Here is a 12906-nt window from a genome sequence, read left to right on the forward strand (position 1 = left end):
GGGATACAGGATAGCACCTCGTCTTTAATACAGACATTCATTTCACAAACAAACACTCCCAAGCACATAAAGGTTACAAATGAGAACAAGCCATTTCGACTGTGTGGTCCATTTTGTCTTTGATGAGCACCTGCCTTTGTAAAGTCATCGAGATGAATGACCACTAATCTACATTTCTCGATGCGAAACAAAATCATGGATTGTGGCCAAAGAAAATGTTTGTATTTTTTTCCCTGATTTAGAAGATCAGCTGCACATTAACAACTTGCTGCCTTTGTTTCAGCTAATAGCTCGACCCAAATTATGAAATTATCCAAAATCTTGCAGTTAAAAAGTATCACTCTTAAGACTAGATTCAGAGGAAAGGGTTAATTTAAGAGAAACAGAAGATACAGTTATGTTAAGATAAGTTTATAAAGGGTTAGCTGTGCTGTCTAAGCTAATCCCAGCTTTATAAACTGTTAAGAAATTAAAAACATTCAAAGGGATACACAAATTTTAACAAACCACAAGACTTGGAGCATATGACAGATTTAAAATTATAAAACAAAAATTCAAAATAACATGTTTAATTCAAAAAGTGATTTAAAGAGAAAAAGGTATTCATTTGACATTTCAAGAGCAAACGTATGCCAGAAATGCCCTAAGGGAAACTTGGGATGACAAAACCAAGGATCAAGCTACAAGGCGTGATGCATTTCTGAATCCTGTTTGACACATCACAACACTTCTATCTGTTTCATAAAACGTTCCCCACCTTTTTGCTCTCTATGATTTATTTTTAATTTCAGTGACCCAGAAGCCTGATATATTCTGCAACCAATATTTAATCAATGTTCACTTTTCATTAAATGCGATCCTCTTTACAGCAAGGTCTTTCAATAAGCAGTAGGCTCAGTCAGCTCTCTGTTTAAGCAGAGTCAGAGTCACATGGCCAACATGTGGTAAAGAAGGAAGTCGAGTCAACAGATGCTGACAACTGCAATGACGCAAAGTTCCTCTCAGTAGCGCACCATGTCCAGTCTACACAGCGCCCAGAGTGAGAGTAGCAGGATGTGAGAAAACTTCTGACCTGACCATTTCAATATGAATGAAAATAGTAAAGCAAAAAGAACAGTCAATAGTCTTTTTTTGGCTTTTACCCTTTCACTGGTTAATAATTGCAAGTTGTGCGTGATTTGCCATACAGTACATATCTAAAATGTCTATTTTCGCTTTCCAAGTCCCCTTAAATCGAAAGGATGGAACAATATAACTATAACGCCACTTGAATTTACTTCTATCACAACTAAGCGAAATGCTATTGTTTTTATAGGGAAAAATGTTTTAAAAGATGTGAAGAACATTGACTATGTTCCAGGAATATATCAACTGTTTGAATACATTTTAATAGATTAAAAAGAAATGCAACATTTAAATGTAAAATAAGCAGTATCTATGCAAACCAGTATGATTCATTCACTGCAAACAAATACATAAGAACTACTGGAGTATTGTAAGGCGTATGAATTATAGTGTGTAGAATTGAGATATTCTTCGATTATTTGATTTAGATTTTTTTTCTTTTGCATGAGCTACACAGCTTATAAACTATCAAAACAAGATATAAAAATATAGAAGTTAAAATAATGGAACATGTTAAGTTTAGCTTTAGAAAAGTGCTATTAAGCCAAAGTGGAAAAAACATTACATGATTTTAAATAGAAAACTGTACCCTTGTGACAGTTATATAAGACAGTGTGGTGCGCAGTGGTATAACCATGAACGCATGAACAGAAGGAAGTGCATTTCAATGTAGTGTTGACTGAAACCTTCACGTTTCTCAGTCTTGTTCCACAAACCCACTTTCATTCAGCTGTTGACTCTGTAAAAAAATAAATAGGTTTGAAAACCACAACAAATCACTTTCATCATGCATTTTGAGGGCATCGGTATCCTTCATTAACTAGTTATGCAAATCAGACCGATTTCCCCCTATTTTTGAAATGCAGGAGTTAATTCTAAACAAACCATGCAAGCGTAAAACACTAGGGGGTCTGAAAGTGAACTTTGTAGGGCAATTACGGTAATTGTGTTTCTAAGCAAGGTAGAAAAATACCAGTCCATTCCAAAATAAGAGTCTAATTACAAATATTTACAACTCACCTGAACTGGAACCTTCCGATTCAGACTCAGACAGGATTTTGAACTGAATGAGACACACTTTCTCTGTGTATGAAAATGCCCTTTTTGTGCAAAAGAAATATGTTTCGAGGGACGCCCACCAACAGTACCCGTGTTTCTCATTCTTAGACACGCAGGCTGAATGTTTCCAGAGGTGAACGGAGTACTCTCCTTTAAGTAACGGGTAAAAGCCCCCCAACACCCACGTGCCTCAGAGACTCTGACCACAGAACTAGGTATAAATGAAAAGTACGCAAATCCATCTCTGAACGGCAGGGAAAAAGCACACCACTGTTCAGTTGAACTGAATTTCTGTGCTGCAGATTACCTGCTGCAGATCTGTGCTGGAGTCCTCACTGTGCTCTGCCTCCGTCTTGGCGACGCGGTCCACAGCAGACAGTATGGAGGAGAACAGGAGCTCCGCCTGTACCTCCAGAGCCTTTGACTGCCTCTCAATCAACCCCAGGGTTTCCTTCAAGACTAGTACACAACAAGGCAGAACAGGCCATTACAGAGACCCTGTGCAGAGCAGACACTGAGCAACAAAAATAAAATCAAATACAACGACAGAGCGGTAGAAACTGAGACTGGCATATCAAAATGAATGGTGACACGTTACTTCACATGCTCAGACTTTCTATCCAATCTTCTGAGCTGTAGTTCTCTTTTGTCCTCGTACCTTTGCGAACACAAGTAACCCTAACCACCGTCAACCGTTATTAATTATTAAACCATGATAGAGAAACCGCTTGCTTAAAGACATCAGACAGCATAAGGACCAGGGTGCTAAAATGCTGGAAGGTAATTCAAATGTACATTCAGGACACGATTCCTCCGAAGGGCTATTTGCTGGTTATGGTCTGCTACTGTGCAACATTTTTCTTTCCTACCCACATTAGAATCTGGACTAATCAGGACACAAGTCAGCCCATAATCGTCTTAATAAGTTAACAGAATCAAGAGTTAAGACTGGGTCTTCTTCCGGGATAGAAAAGGAGCGCTCCAATAGCAGCCCGATGTTGCCATGTGGACGAAGCAGCAGCTGCCCTCTGAAATCTCTCTTCCCCTCACTGTCTCAGTTACCTGGGGAGGTGGAATTCATGCAGCTGAGCAGGACTCCCCCGGCTTTTAAAACAGCCGCAGTTAAGGGCTGCTGGGCATCCACGTCCCTCTGGAATCTCTGAGGAGACAAAGAGGATTTTAGAACAGCAGCTTCCCGGCTGACCACAGGAGTTCCAGAAGAACTGGGAAGTACGACCTTTGTCAGTCATTCTTTGAGGGAAAGTATCTGTCTGAAAGGTAAAAAAAAAAATCAATAATTGATTTAACAACAGAAATGATATACAAATACAAAGCGAAGAGCAAATAACCATAAAGCAGAAAAATGGTTGAAAGGGAAATACGTTTTAACCAGGGTATGTGAACTGTTCACGCCCAACTCTAAATAGTTCATTTCATTTTTAAGCTAAACTCACTGAAAAAGGGGTCTGTTTTAATATGTACCTGAATTTAGGAATGACAGGAGCATTTCAAATACACCTGGGTAGGGGAATTCCAGAGAGAGGGAATTTTAGAGAGCTAAATGAATGACCCCCAGGGTTTAAATGTCTTTACTTTTTCTTGTTCTACAAGGAAAAATAAGTTTTGACTCTGCTGTCTCAATACTCTTGAAGGCTAGTGTACATCAGACTATCCCAGTCCAATATTGAATCCTGAAACCAAGACTTGGCTCCACCTGTGGCTACACAGGTACTGTCATTTAGAGTTACTTGATTTAAGGCTGTTGGATTCAGGGCTTAGAGGTAGAACAATGTTAAAACAATGTTAAGTGTTAAAACAACAGATTAAAACAACAGACTAAATGCTTGGAGTGTAGAGTCAGAGGAAGGTTTGAATTTGTTAAGGTTCTGGTTTCATGAGTTCGTTGGTTTTTAGCATGAGAAAGGCAAAATAATAAATGTAAATTTATTAATATATTTATGTAAATATGAGAGAAAAAACAAAGACTTAAAATAAAGAATGAAAGTGAAATAAGAAATTAGGTATTCTTTTCAAACCAAGCTTTCTTTTTTTATCCGACACTTCTGTGACCCAGGGGGCTGCGGGTATCCTTACTTTATAGTCTGCGAGAGAGGTTTTGATGCTTTCAATGTCAGCTGCGGGTGGGTTCCAGCTGTCCACTTTTTCTACCACTTTGTACAGCCACTGAATTAGCTCTTCCAGGTTCATACAAAACATCTGGGCCGAAAAGAAATGCAAAAGACATTTGACTCACAGATAACCGCCTTACACAGCGTTACTCCAGCCAAAGTCCGCAGGAATAATTCCAGGTCTGTTCAACATAGAAATCTACTGAGCATCACAGCAAGAAAGCAGTGAAAACCATGTTCTATGACGATACAGTGTTACGTTACAATTTTTTACATTTGTCAACTTGAAATAAGTATACTACCTGAACATGACGCACAAGAGACTCCTTTGCCTCTGTCTGGCCTCGGTCCGCTTGCTCGGTCTTCTGAAACTCCGAGAGAGGCAATCCCCCCAGCTGAGTCACGAACATGGCAGCTCTTCTCAGGCTACGCTTTGTGACGTCGCTCCCCAATCTATGCAGACCAGTTCCCAACTCCTGACCTTCCCGAGAGCCTCTGGCGCTGCAGGGGAAATCCGAGGCAGACGGCTCCTCTGCTGCAGATCCCTCCTTCACCTTGGTCTCCAGCAGAGCTGTTGAGGATTTAATGGAAAACGTTTCCCTTCCCAGTGAGGAGGGGGACTCCCAGCGTGCATCAACAGGCTTGTTCACCTGTATGGAAATGGTCTGTAACTGCTGAGATAAAACCTCCAGCTCCTTCAGTCTGAAAGGCAGAGGGCAGAATTCGTCGTCACTATCCCATCCTTTGTCAGGAGGAAGGATGTGTGAGGTAGGGATATAAGTGGGCTGCACTTCAGGGGATGAAAAGATGCCATGCCTTGCATGCCTCGCCTTGTAATCCACATTCTTGCTACTATGCATTTCCTGCCAAGCAGAACTGGAGTAGGAGTTTTCCAAAGAGAGGTCTACCTGGTCCATTGAAGAATACCAGCTGCTGGACATTTTAAAATCAGCTTTGGAAGAGGAGAGTTCCTTCCGACACGGACTTGCCGGCTTTAAGGCTTTGCTTGAGAAGGTTCGCTCCCTGCCACTACCCACAGATTCTCGGACTGAGAATCGATGGCCAAGGAGCTCCGAATTCGTTGACGTTTCTGCATTGTCAGCCGGGCTAGAGAAATGGTCAAGCTCAATCCCGGAGTCTCGCATCAATGGATCAGACGCAAACAGCCGACAGTCTGACGCGTCCCGGGAAACCAGATGTTTGGGTTTCAGAGGGTAGGTATAATCGAGCAGGTTCTGGTACTCCTCATTGGGGTCCCAGCCGGGTGAATCCCTGTTGGGAGACGGGGGTAGTGAGCTGGGAATTGCACATGCCCAGTAGTCCGCCTGATACGGCGACATCTCGCGAAAGGCCAGGGCCCCCCTGCGTGGTAAGGGTAAACTGGAGGCGCTGAGAGCCTGGCAGACCTGAGGCCCGCTTCTCCTCGAGAGTCGCGAGGAGGGAATGTGAGTGTCCAGAGAAGAAGCCCTCGGAGCTGCAGCCCCTCTCGAGCTCCCCTTCGTTCTGAGACTGCGGACATCCAGAGGGGGGCTGGAGGCGCAGCGTCTGTGAGGCCTGGAGAGAGAACCTTCCTGGTAGAAGCTTGTTTCCTCGTGAGGAGGCCGCCACTCCTTCGGGCACAGTGCGCTCAAAGGTGCCGTCACGTCTTCAGACTGAGAATCGGTCGAACAGTCTTGATCCGAAAGCACAGCCACAATGTCTTCAAATTCTTCCGCCGGCGACTTCAAGCGAAATTCAAAAGTCTGACGTGTGCATTGGGCATGTTCGTCTTCAGCTTGCCCCTCCTTAAAAACAAAAAACATTGCATTTCCCCCCCCCCGATTTTTCCATTTCTCTATTTTTTCATGTTCTAAAACATAATATGTTTTTTCTTGCCTACAATACTTGGCAAACGCTGTATTCCACTGAAACAAAAACTAGAACTTGTCATTGCTCATTGACGCATGTAATTGATCTGCTTGGTTGTTCAGCCTTTTTTCTGCACTCACTCCATGGGATTCAAAACTACCCTAATTGAAGTATATTATTTCAACCAGTTCCGGCAAACAGAATTGTATGCAGGCTCTCCTAACCTTACTATTTACAACTGCTTTTTCTTTTTTTTGGACTAAAACTCTTAATACATGATGAATTTATGATAACCAGATCACAGGTGAGAATGACAGTGCATCAGCCACTCCTTTAGTGAGCTTTTCAGAACCTTAAAGAGAAGAGTTTCTGAAACTCACGAACAGCAATTACAACCCCATAGAACAGCTGAAAGAATACTTAAAAACAATTGTAACAGAAATATTATGTTCTTTCACCTGCGATTATTCAATCTGACTGGGGTGGAGCTACACTCCTATTGGAAATAGATCATCATGTTAATTTATTGCATTTGTTCTGTGTAATATCTTACCTGTTCCAAGTGGCTTTGAAAGAGCTTTCCATTTGCATGAGATGTTGTCTTTGTATATGCAGCAGAAGTGTCAAACAATGGCTTTCTCATTGCATAGTTGGCCTTCCCTGTGGAATACCTGCAGGATGGTATTATTGCACTGCTCTTCTTCTGGCTGGTCTTCTCTGAAACTCTCCTGCGCAAGTCTAGAGGCAGCCCCGGCCCGTTTCTGCTGCTTGCGATGCGAGGAACCGTGTCAGCTGTGGTCCTGTGTGGACGTGCGTTGTAAACTAGCTTTGGAATCGCCTTCTCCAATCTCCCATAGCTCTTCGGTTCCATCGGATATCTCCCAGCCTCTAGAGCCATGGATCCACACTGCTCTCCAGTGCCATGCCACAGGTCACTGACAAGACACATGGAGCTGTTAGGGATTTGTCCCATCGAGAAAAAAAAAGATACAATTGCACTTTTGTTTAGAATCCTTAGACTACACTGTCAGGATTGGCAATTGCCAAATGTAACTCACCCCAGCACAACAGTACATAAATCTTACAATGCTGTATCACTGCTCTACTTTATTGCACTTTAAAAGACATTCCTGAAATGTTTTCTGTACACACTGCTGAAGTGTTTGCTCTAGAATAAAAAGACAATTAACCCAGATCTAATACACTCCAGGGGCTCATCCAAGGCAAAAAAAAAAAATCACTCTCATAGTGCCATATGCTTTACATACTGAAATCCAGAAAACAGAAATACATAAACAGTTACCATGGCCAAACAATTCTGTACTTAAAAGATCTTAATAGCCTATAAGTGATTAACACTTAGGCAGTACTAAATAGTAATTCTGAGTTTCATTATGTGATAAAAAGGGGTTTTAAGTAGACAAAAAATACAGAAGTAATAATATAAAAATAATTAGTTCTGATAATAGAGAATCTGTTCAAAACAACTGAAGAATTTTTAGATTTACAGACAACTTTGAAAAATGGCTGACATTTAAGTATCTCATGGTCTTTTCCTTTTTTATAGAACTGTGAATATTTGCACTCGTCACCCATGGATTTTACCTCTTTTTAATCAGCTTGCCCTCCAAGATCCTGTATTTTTATGTCACTCAATAACCTTGTAATGTTTAAGCTGCACATTAACTATGTATACCACCCTGTTTGAAAAAAAAATCATTCTATAAAGTCATTAACAGAGCAAGTTTGGGCTTGCCCATGTCCCAAGAATAATGCTGGCATTTGTTGACTCTCACAATGTGCTTCACAGCCCACAATCAAGAGGCCCATTCTTCATTCAACCATCCTGCTAGAAGGGTAATCAAATACTGCTGGCCTACAGTTATAGAATGTGTGGAATCTGGCATGTTCTGGAACTGCTTTTTTGGTTTAGTAGTACATGTTGCTGGATTTCATACAGCATGAACTGCCAAACGATAAAAAAATTAACTGAATCCCAAGATAAAACAATGAACTGAATATACTATTGAGTTTCTTTTTTTTTTTCAAATTTAGTCTGGTAAAGCTCCTTTTCTGTGTAATATGTGCTTCTAGTTTGAGTTATTGTATAAAACGATATCTTGTAACAATATCAAGCTGGTTAGTCCTCACCGCTAAAAACTGCTCTTTTAATATGCTTTTCATTAATGAAGTGAGACTCTTATGATAAAAGGGTCTGCTCAATTACTATTGATCATTTGGGCTGCAGAGGGACCTCTCATCAAACGAGATTCTGACTAATATTATTTTAATACCATAAAAATTGATTTCACAATATACTTTGCATTACGAGTTCCTATTTAGTCAAAACCACACTCCAAATTGAAAGTCAAGAATTTAAACTTGTCATGCTTTTGAATAATATGCCAGCAAAGGTTTGACACTGCACACAGAACAATACTAATTGCTTTATTATTTCTTTTTTCTAATAAATGAATTGATATTCTAGTTATATATTCACTTAGATGTTCTAAATTTACAAGGGTCAGAATCATTTTAAAGCAATTAGACATCAATTTTCAAAATATGAAATAAGACTAGCTATTTACATTCTTTAATCCAGATCACTGTCATTGAGATTCTGCCAGCGATACCTGAATTGTAAATGCAACCATAATTTAACATTTTCAATTAGACCATTTCGTTTTTAATTAGCTTGAGATGCAGAATATTGTATGCATGGTAGAGACCTGTCTTATGCAGATTTTATTTCTTTTTCTACTTCAGACAAGTACAGCACATCAGGCTTGTGAACCTTCAGACTTACTGTACTCAAGGAAAACAAAGTGGAGAATGAATGGCAATAAAGACACAAAAAGCAGGTATGCAGCCAGGTTTTGTTTTCATCCAATTTCTAGTGCCACCTTCTGCAGATGTGATGTACAAGGGTCTTGTATGAAAACGATCAGTGTACAGGCTGGACAACATTGCAATGCATATAATGCATGCTGAAAAAGGTAACTTGAAACACTAAAACAACGGTCATAAACTTTGGTTCAGTCAAAAATAAATAAATTTGCTTTTTTTGTATTTTGAATTTAGAAATGTGAATTTTTAGATTAAAGGGGTGGTTTTGTCATGACTGCATGTTATCTCAATATACACACGTAGAAGATTACTTTGCTTGTGCTTTCTAAAACCTACGAGCAGCACTCCTAATTCATCATGCTAACCATCTTCTGTTTCCATGGCAACTTTCACAAGTCTGAGGCCTAAGGCATAACAATGAGGAGGAGACGTTAGGGCCCTAGACTCATTACTGCAAGGCTGTGGGTTCAAATCCATAAGATTGCATTACTGGCCCCAGCTTGAACAACGTTATTCACTCAGACTGTGTTGGTAACAATGCCCAGCTGCATAAATTGCTACAAATGTACACTGCTTCTGATAAAAGCATCAGCAAATAAATAAGAATCACACTGTGATGTGAGAGCCCAGTTCCAGACACCTGGTCAGAAATGAGTTGAAAGTTGAAGAAGGTTACAAACACTATTTACAGTACACTCAAGCTTTAATATCTCATTACTTCCGCATTAAGTTTACAAACTTTCACTGTCTTCATTCAGCTCTTCCTTCTCTTAATCCTTCACTTGATGATACAACAAAAGATAGACTGCAATACCTAGCAACTTCAACTTGTTCTGCTTGGACCCATTCAAGCAATCCGATACTTGTGACAGTTCAACAATTTCTCCACACCATCAGGTAGTTATTAGTTTCCTAATAAGTTACTGTATTGTATGTCACAAATGCTAGAGGCTTCAGAATATAAAAAGTAACCATAGGAACATTTGACAGACACTGTGCATCCCTTTGTAAATATGAGTAAGAACGTCTTCTGTCTTAATGTTTGGGATGCCTTAATACATGACAGAGGGTTTATTGACTCTTGTGATGTTTTTACTGACACTACTGCGATGTTCATGTGCTTATGACTGCGTAAACGTTTAACAGAAAAAAGAGATAAACCTTATGTTGATGCCATACTGCAATAATTGACATGTTTACACATCAGAGAGACAGAGAATTATCGGGAAGAGGGGGAAGGTTTTGTGAGTTTCTAAAAATGGTGAGTGCACTGTAGACGTTGTGCCCTTTGGATGAGACGCCAAAATCCAGACACCTTCATCATTAAAGATCCCAAAGTATTGTTCATATGGGTATTGGCTATTTAGCCTGCCTAAAATTCTAATTGCCCACCTCTCTGCCTGATCTCCAATATGGTGGGGCTGCTGCTTGTTGCCCAGACAGATGAATTAGGTCCCTGTCTATATGCAATGCTCTTTCACATCCTTTGGAGTCAGCAGTGCTATATGAAAAGAAGGAACTTTAATACCTGCCTTACTCTCAGTCTCAGGAGACTCTGAATGAAATATCTGTATTGTCTAGAAAGCACCAGTGAGCATTAAGGAATTATCTTGTCTTTGCAGAACAAGAGGAATATCAGCCTCAAGCTACAGTGTGCTATTTTGGTCCTGCGTTGATGAATATTGTTTCAGTGTTGATAAAGAAGACCATGAGTAAAATTAATAAATACAGCAAAAGATAAGCTTCAATGCAAATTCTTTCTTACATTCCATGTGTACACACACATATAAATCTACATCTAATGTCTATTAAAATCACCTGTTTCTTAACATTGATAACATTTGTAAGTTACTTATCAGTTTAGCAAGTAATTTGTTTAATTGAAGAAACACTGATCTTTGAGGGCTGAAAGGTATTCAGGGTTTTGTTCCAAAATATTTCTAAATTACTTCACTGAACAGATTACCTGCAATTGACCACAAAGTTTTTTTTTGAAGTTTCTAATTTAATGGTTGCCCTGGGGCTCTCTGGGAATAGAGATGGAGATCACTGCTGCTTTCTCCACAGTATCAAGCTGTTGGTGAACAAAAAAGGTCTGTTTGTAAACTTCCAAAATACAACATTAAAACACACTTAAACAGCAAGGAAAGATGTGTTTATTATGTATGAATATTTTCAAAACAGACCCCTTAAGAATAGAGTACCATAAATAAGATTTAAAAATAGTCTGAGCAGAGAAAATCTGGGCAATATTTCCTGGATTTGTATTAAAATCACAGTTCTAGAGGAGGATGTTTGAATTCAAGGAAGCTAAAATTATTCAGGCTGATGGTTCCTGTTGGTTTTTTCTGGTCCCATCAGATAAAAATAGACCTTTTAAAGATGAAAGAGGCTTCAACGGTTTAGATAGTGTTATGTACCTCTGGATCAGAGACAATCTACCGCAAAGGGAGATCCAGCAGTGACCAAACTGAAAATCATAATCTGTGAACTATATCAGACGCCATGGCAACAGGTAGACTGCAGTTTCTAACAAATGATCAGAACAAAGGCACTTACTAACACCACAATTTCCGTCAACTTCTTAGCTGTGTGTCAGTTCAGTTACCAAACTAAATCTTTTTTTAAGATACGGAAACTGTTCTTTACTGTTTACAGGGACTAGCTGGTTAGATGAACTGAAGTCTCTGAATTGTCCGAGCGTGTGTTTTGTTTCTATATGTCACCCTTAGAAACAAATACGGTGCATTAAAAAAAGTCCAAGATTTAAGTAAAAATACGTTGTTCCCCGCGAAATTCACAATGACAGTTTCTGGCACAGCTTGTGAAATTTAATGTATATTTAGTGTATATTTAAGCTGTATTTGCTCATAAATTTGTAGAGGGAAGAAATGCACGAAAACCCTTTTTATATTATTGTCTCTATTTTTCAATACGCCTTCCTAACACCGCAGTGATCTGTGCAACATATTCAGATTGAAAAATAAGCATGCACCGAGGGTTTTTCATCAGGTGGTCAAAAATATAAGATGGTTCTTCCATTACAAATAAAAAAAAACAAAAGACAAAGCGAAAATTAATTTTACTTCGTGCTCCACTACTAAGGTCCTGACTGCAGCAGGGGGGGGCAGACTGATATCTAATAAAATCGGACAAATTAGTAGAGCAAAACCGTTAGCTAAACAAAGGATAAGACTACCGAGAAGGTTATTGTAACAGGAAAACCCAGGCGACGGCCTGCTCATTAATATTATCCTTTATTATTAGGATGTGTTGGATATCAGCCAAGATGCAAGAATCTCAGATGGCACATTAGCTACAGTACGTAAGTAAAAAAAGCGACGCTGCAGCAAATGACAGATCACGGACATCAGGCCGTTTATACATATGTAACTGCTCGTTCCTTTTTTTTGTTTGTTTTTGCAACAGTAACAACAACAAATCATAACTGTTATTTTCTTGTTCTCCACTGCACGCTTGAAAACCCCTTCTTTTTCACGTTTTCCGATCCATGCTTACCTTCTCTTCGGGACGCATTCTGCCCGAGCCCGGAGTGCTGCAGCCAGTTAATTTCTAAACTTTACCTGCACGCTAGCAAATTAGTCCGAAATGATTAAAAGTCCCCTAAAGAGACGCCCTGACAGCCATTCAGAAGGAAATGGTTCACAAATAAACAGGCGGGGCGAAGGAAGAGACCATTGTCAGCCAATGAAAATAAAGACGGTTAGCTTTTCATATTCAGCGTCGTTGAGTCTGTTGAGTGAGACTACCTTGAGATGAAGGACTTTACGCAGTTTTTAGTCATTCTTTTCTGATGTAGAACTGTGATATGTATCGTGTTAGTAAAACGTCAACTTTCTTATTAAATTCAAGTTTTCATAGTCCACTCCCCGATAGA

At 39.7% G+C, this 12906-nt stretch overlaps 1 protein-coding gene across 1 annotated transcript; it reads right to left on the minus strand.

Moving 5' to 3' along the window:
- Nucleotides 1-4: 4 nt before the first annotated feature.
- Nucleotides 5-12682, minus strand: cep68 (centrosomal protein 68). Its single transcript, XM_006638734.3, has 7 exons — nucleotides 12528-12682; nucleotides 6715-7096; nucleotides 4616-6097; nucleotides 4279-4401; nucleotides 3247-3343; nucleotides 2492-2643; nucleotides 5-1864 (listed from the first exon to the last, which is right to left on the minus strand). The coding sequence occupies exons 2-7, from the start codon at nucleotides 7057-7059 to the stop codon at nucleotides 1823-1825; spliced, it is 2241 nt and encodes a 746-aa protein (XP_006638797.3). The 5' UTR covers nucleotides 7060-7096; nucleotides 12528-12682; the 3' UTR covers nucleotides 5-1822.
- Nucleotides 12683-12906: the final 224 nt, after the last annotated feature.

The sequence above is a fragment of the Lepisosteus oculatus genome, chromosome 17 (genome assembly GCF_040954835.1).
Source record: "Lepisosteus oculatus isolate fLepOcu1 chromosome 17, fLepOcu1.hap2, whole genome shotgun sequence".
In the NCBI taxonomy this organism is placed as follows: domain Eukaryota; kingdom Metazoa; phylum Chordata; class Actinopteri; order Semionotiformes; family Lepisosteidae; genus Lepisosteus; species Lepisosteus oculatus.